The sequence below is a fragment of the Morus notabilis genome, unplaced genomic scaffold (assembly GCF_000414095.1).
Source record: "Morus notabilis unplaced genomic scaffold, ASM41409v2 Scaffold348, whole genome shotgun sequence".
Taxonomy (NCBI): Eukaryota; Viridiplantae; Streptophyta; class Magnoliopsida; order Rosales; family Moraceae; genus Morus; species Morus notabilis.
Window position 1 is genome coordinate 280,246 of NW_010361555.1, and position 6,524 is coordinate 286,769.

General features: G+C 33.5%; 1 protein-coding gene across 1 annotated transcript; it reads right to left on the reverse strand.

The window, feature by feature from the left end:
* Positions 1-378: 378 nt before the first annotated feature.
* LOC21401578 (fatty-acid-binding protein 2) lies at positions 379-5,024 on the reverse strand. The gene is made up of 11 exons (XM_024166916.1): positions 4,709-5,024; positions 3,472-4,067; positions 3,142-3,349; positions 2,829-2,904; positions 2,641-2,743; positions 2,251-2,319; positions 1,836-1,872; positions 1,672-1,746; positions 1,491-1,542; positions 1,153-1,197; positions 379-988 (listed from the first exon to the last, which is right to left on the reverse strand). Exons 2-11 carry the CDS (start codon positions 3,987-3,989, stop codon positions 891-893), a joined length of 1,281 nt encoding a protein of 426 aa, XP_024022684.1. The 5' UTR covers positions 3,990-4,067; positions 4,709-5,024; the 3' UTR covers positions 379-890.
* Positions 5,025-6,524: the final 1,500 nt, after the last annotated feature.

A 6,524-nucleotide genomic window follows, 5' to 3' on the forward strand; every position in this document is an offset into this window, starting at 1 on the left:
TAAATACGTACGGAGAAAATTAGGTATACTACCATCGTTTTGTTACTTACACGATTTAGTTTTTCAAAAACATACGTGCACACATGGACTTATAGCTTTAATTATATCCATTAAGAAGGGAAATGCACATATTCCTTTCTTTACTCATGTACTTTAGGGTACTTGAAAAATAACGTCCGTCCTTCTCCAGACTTGGTTACCTAATTCCATCGATATGTCAATAGAAATTTCCCTATTTAAGAAGTACGGATATAAAAATAGGAGTATAGTTTCCTTATAGAACATCTATAAATTTCCATGATAATATTCATAAAAACTGTAGTATTAAATGACCCAATATCATAAAAACCTTGTGAATATCATAAAAGTGTTGTTAGTTTATAGTAGTTTTTTAGTTTACTTTTAAATGCAGTAAAAATTTAGTTTATTGGGATAAATTTCTGTATTTTACATCAATTTCCGTAAAAACGGTAGATTGGGACTCTCTTACATTTAGTCCAAGCTTATGCAAAAATTGCTATTCAAAAGAAAAAAGCAGAAGTTTCTCTTCGTAGTTTTGCCTGTGTTTTTTTTTTATTTTTTTATTTTTTTTTTGGGTGTCACTTAAAATATAAGTTTATGTCACTTATGATGATTTTCTTCTTCTTTAAATTGGCATTGAGTAAAGAATTACAATGATATATCTAATGCTAATTCAACTAGAAAGAATTGAGACTATCTTTATAACCTGTGGCCAAGCCCTTCACTAAATGCCCATTTCTGCTTCTGACTCATTGATATCTATTATATACTATTACCAGCCACTTTGGAAGTTCTTGCCGCACAATGAAGTAGCAGCAACCACTAGCCCATTTGAATAGTCAGGCAATGGAGACCAGACATGAACTTTCTCAGCACCTTCTAATTATATTAGCCACATTTCTTCCTATTTCTTCTTTTGTTTGCTCTGACACAGGTGTGTCTCCAATATACATGCTGAAAAAAGCCCCTGAAAGGAAAAATGGAAGTTCGAATCATGAACATTTAGCCGTCTCCTCCATGTTTCTTCACCAATTCAAGGCATTATCACGACATGTAGAGAAAATGAACTTGTGTCTAGAAACCAATGAGATAGAATTATAATCAATGAACAACAAAGGAGGGTTCACTTACTACATAAATCCTTGCTCCGTACTGCTCCAATCTGATTACCTTCAACTGCATATTAGCATCATATAAGTTTCTCGTTGTATCTATATATATAGACGAATTTTCAATAGTCACGTTTCCACCACTGGTAAGTGTGTGTGTGTGTGTGTGTGTATGTATATATATGCACGTATTATGCATGATAAAGCAACTTCATCGTGTAGTGATAAATTCTATGGTTGTTTTTTAGCTTTATGCCCAAAATGAAGCTTTCAAAGGGTTGAGCTTCATCTTGATCCTTGCACATCTATAGAATGTCAAACATAATGCACAAACACTACTTAAAGGAATAGGGTACTCACTTTCAGTAATCAATTGTCCGTCAGCTGTTCGTCGAAAATCAATTGTTGTGCCCTGCAATATCCCAACATGTTGATGTTAAAAAGAAGAGGAAGAGGAAGAAGAAGAAGAAGAAGAAAATCAATTGTTGTGCCCTGCAAAGGAAGAGGAAGAGGAAGATACAACAAATGAAAAGAGTTTTACCGCAGGCAAAGGAATATCTTGTGTAAAGCATGAACCAAATGTTCTTATGCAATGAAAATCAGTCTCAGGATTTGCCTAAAAGAAGTCAGCAAAGATTGACAGGTGTTAGCAGATATGAAGTCTATAATGGCAGACTAGGGATTGCAAAAGCGGGGATGACTTACCTTCAGTAATCGGGCTCGAAGGGATTTCTCAAAAGCACTGCACCAAATACACACAGAAACAAGAGAATGAGAAACTAAAACTGTAGCCTTGTAACATCGAATAATTATTGCTGATATAAGTAAAATATCCACACCTAGCACCGCAAAAGAGTTCATCTTGGTCACACGGAACCCTAAATATAATTATTGAACTTAAGGCACCTCTAAAGAGGGAGCAAACATGTTGATAACCAAAATGCTCTCACAATAATAAGGATCCAGCAAAGGTAAAGCTTAAACACTTTGGCAAAGCAAGCTATTTTATAAATAAGACCAACAATTGAAGTCAACAGGGATGTGCCAATCTCTTTTTCATAAAGGAGACCTCCGAATACTTGTTAATCTATAAGAGTACATCCAGTGAAGAAAAACTTACTCTTTGACAGTATTGATCTTCATTCCATTGCAACTAACCACAAGCCTAACAGTCATATTGATATCTTGCCTGAAAGATCCTCAAAAAACAACTTGCATAAGAAAAATAGCAAACATGGAAAAAAAAAATAGCTTTCATGCTAAATGATTGATTTGGTGTAAAAAAAATAAAATAAATAACAAGCAAAATAGAAGCAAAAGCATGAAAATGAGTAAAGAAACTTGTCCAGGATCATACCATCAGCAAAAAAACTCATACTGTACCAATCGACTAGAGAAATTATCATCTATCTTAATTAACAGGCCATAATAAATTTCTGCAGACTGCTCTTTCTAATTGAGGATGAAATTATCACAATAAATTACAATGAAATAGACGAAAACACAGTACCTGAGAAGATCCTCATAAAAATACTGGCGTTTGTTTAGTTCATCAAAAGAAAAGGAAGCATACTTTGGACCCAATTTCTCGCAAACAGAGGAAGGGTGAACATCTGTAAGAAAATATTGAGAGAAACTTAGTGGATGCGAAAGATATTTGAAAAAAAAAATTTCACAGAGAGAGAGAGAGAGACTTACAAAAACCAAAAGCATAGACCTTCAAAGACTTCAAATAAATTATTGTCATTGTCCTGGATCCAGTTCCAACTAGCAGCTGAAATCATATAGAAGATGTTTAAGCTGAGGACACACACACGTGGATGGTGAGCAGAGAGGAAAAGAGCAGAAAATTGCAGAATGTCCAGTCATAAATAAAATTGATAGTTCTATAATATTCACAAATTCATTGACTTGTCATTAGTTTTTGCACACAAGTATGATTTTCCTAATGCAAGAACAAGCAAACACATTAATTGTCAGCCAAAAAGAACGTTTCTTTGTAAATACTAACCTCTGAACATAAATTGGAGTTGTTCTCTCTAGCTAAGATGTTGTCCAAAATCATAGGGAACTCAATGCCAGTTCTTGGCTCAACTGCGTGTCTTTTCCAGTTCAATTCAGGAAAATATAGACCAGCATATCCTGGACGTGAAACCTCACAAGGCCTTTGAACCATTACATCAGTATTGTCCAACGAACCACCTAGTACCTTCGAAGATCTGGTGTCACCCAAAACAGAGAAGTTTGTCACAGAAAACCAACATTCAAACCAAAGCCTCTCCCCACCCTGCCTCAAAGGAAGAAAAGAAATCAACTTATATAAAAAGATTTACCGACTTACATGTTGTCTAAAGGTGGTATAAGAGCAGCTGCGAGTGAAAGAACGGAATATGATTGTAACCTCTCAGCTTCTCTGTGAAGGAGTTTCGAAAGAAAACTTGATATCTTACCAAATAGTACCGGCATACCGGATTCACCATTCGATCTAAAACCAAAGCAGAATTTCTTAAAGTGTTTCCTACTGGAAGTAATATGGTTAACTTGTGAAAAATATCGACATCTTTTGGGTTTTGAACCATGTGGGTTGCCCCCGATCTCCCTCGTCATATTTAAACTGGACCTACCGGAGAACACAAAAAGCAAAGCGCCGGCAAGCTTTGTAATGTGGTTAAATGGTCCTTCCATAGCTAAAGTCCCGGGAACAGACAAGTGTTTAAATTGTTGAAAAGAATCGTCCATAAGCAAAGCGATCTGCGAAATTACATGATCCCCAAAACTATGCAAAGCAAGAGGATCTACAGGAAAGGTATACGGCGACTCTCCATCAAGATCCATGAACCACAACCAATTATTCCTCATTTCTTGTCCAATTAAGTATCCCAAGGCAGGTCCCTTGAGATACGTGGCGATATTTGGTCCAAAGGCGATATAATGCACCTGCCCATTTTACAGAATACTAAAACATTAGTCGCTTACGAATGTCTGGAAAGACTTAAGACGGCAGCAGTACTAAACATGTTAAACACCAACGAAAGACAATAATGGACCTTTAAAAGATTGCTCTTCCGGTAAAATTCAATATTTAAGAATATTCAAATCAATCCTAGATTTAGCAGAACATGAAGCAGCAACAAGAACTGGATGTAATTCTCTTTCACATCAGATGATAAGGTGATGGATCAAAATAAGGACAATCCTCAAAATAATTCATATTTATTTCCTTCGAAAACAAATTATGGCCAAAGAACATCATTCAGATAATGAAAAAATAACAATAAAAAAATTCTTAATCCTAATGTAAAATAAAAAAAAAAATGCAAAGACAAACGAGAGGCAAATTGATCATGTCATTACCATTCGGAAATAAAAGAAGCATCAAAAGGCAAAAAGAAGAAGAAAAAGAGAAGCGCGTGCAAAATGTACGCAAGGAAATGACTCAAAAAGATGTTTTCTTTTGCCCACGCATTCTTTTCATCGTTCGCTTTCCCTCATTATTCTCGAGAACCAAACAGAAAACAAAAGGGCGCCAAAAAAAAATTAAGAAATGATAGGAGACAGCGAAAAGGAGAGAGACGAACCTGCAATTACAATAAGAAAAATTGAAGAGCGAGATCGAGGTCTTGCAAATCGATTATCAGGCCTTCCGCATTGGGAAATTAGGGCTTTTTCTCGATTCTATTTTGCAAATGTGGAGGAGAGGGGAGAGAGACGGAGAGAGGAGAGAGAGAGAGAGAGGAATATGCTTTGGGTACGAATAGGGAATAACAAACAGTTCGTTTCGATTTCCGAAGCTTCCTCTTGGGACAGAAATGGAAATCGAAAAAAAAAAATCAGACCTTTTTCCTTTTTTTTTTTTTTTTTGTGTGTTTTCGTTTTGCCAACGTAATTGCAAGTTTTTTCTTTTTCTTTGTTTTTTTTCACGTCTTTCTTTCCTTTTATTTGGTCAAGCAAATTTTGCGTTATTATTATTATTATTATTGTTTGCTTTTTTCATTTGGTCGGCGGACAGCAAATAGGCTCACCGAATATTAAAATGACGAACATATCCTTTCGAAGTGTCCAACTTCTCTTCAACCTCGATTCCATCTGTCTTTTCCCTCACGTGGACTAGTCGAATGTCAGTCGGAGTGTTTGACCGTGTGTTATTATTAAAGGAGAAAGATCAAAATAGATTAGATTTGAGATGAATTAAAATTAATAGGTTAATAATTTATATAAGTTAATAAATATATTAAATTATTATTTTTATTTGATTATGAACCATAACTTAATAAATTATTATCTATAATTCATAATTTTTGTCTATAATTTATTTAGTTATAAATCATAACTTAATAAGTTATAGCCTATTAATTTCTATAACTAAAAATTGGCTTATATACTTTCTTAAGCTTTTCATATTGACATATTTTCTACTATTTCTGTATTATTAATTTATTAAAAATATTCCGGTGTAAAATCAAAAATCAGAAAGTGTATAGAATAGTATTCTCATATTCATCCATTCAAAATATATTCTCATATACATACTAACTTATCAGACAGAGGAAATTGTAGTTACATTAGTGAAAATTCTTAACTATCATTTATGATGTGTGTTATTTTTGGTAAATATCCAATTTAATAGAAAAGAGTTTGCTAGTACCATTTTTTTTTTTTTTTGAAAAATGCTAGTTCCAATTGATCAATAATTAAACTTTTCTGTTAAAAGGATAACTGTTAAAAAAAACTGAAAAATCAAAACCAATTGTAGATAACTGATAAAATCAATTTTTTTACCTTAAATCGACACTTTCAATCGATTAACCGAACCACCCACACCACCTGTATGGACAGTTCGGTTTTGATTCTGGTGGCCGAGTTTGATGGTTAAACCGAATCGAACCGTCCACCACTTCTTATACTACATTATTATGAATTTTAAAAAATATATATATGGACTGCTGTGCCTTTTTCTTTTTCTTGGGTAAAATACTTTTCTATTATTAGATAGATGAATCAGTCAACAAAGACGTGTTTAAATATTAATATAAAACTTTACAGTTATATTATGGTCTCATTTATTTTATTAATTTGAGTTTTTAAAGGACGTTTTGAAAAGAAGATTCGCGCTATGATTCGAATCATGGTTCGTGTTTCACTACAATATTTTTTTTTATAAAAAATATACGTAAAACGAGAATAATTTTAAATCACGACTCTAATTTCATAAATAATTCTTAATTTTAATTTTATTGTAGTTAAAAATTTTTATAAAAAATTATATTTAAATTGGCGGACTTAACTAGACAGGTATATTAACTTCCACGGAATTGGGTACCGGTTTTTTTTGTTTTTTTTCCCGAAGAATTGGGTACCAGTTGATACTTGGTGGACACGTTGAAAACAATACTG

Excerpts from the sequence above, each read along its gene's own strand:
- LOC21401578 (XM_024166916.1), bottom strand. The coding sequence starts at position 3,989 with ATGAGGAATAATTGGTTGTGGTTCATGGATCTTGATGGAGAGTCGCCG. Across the intron at positions 1,747-1,835 it reads TTCGAGCCCGATTACTGAAG|GCAAATCCTGAGACTGATTT; the intron begins GTAAGTCATCCC and ends GACTTCTTTTAG. Across the intron at positions 1,543-1,671 it reads AAGATATTCCTTTGCCTGCG|GGCACAACAATTGATTTTCG; the intron begins GTAAAACTCTTT and ends GGGATATTGCAG.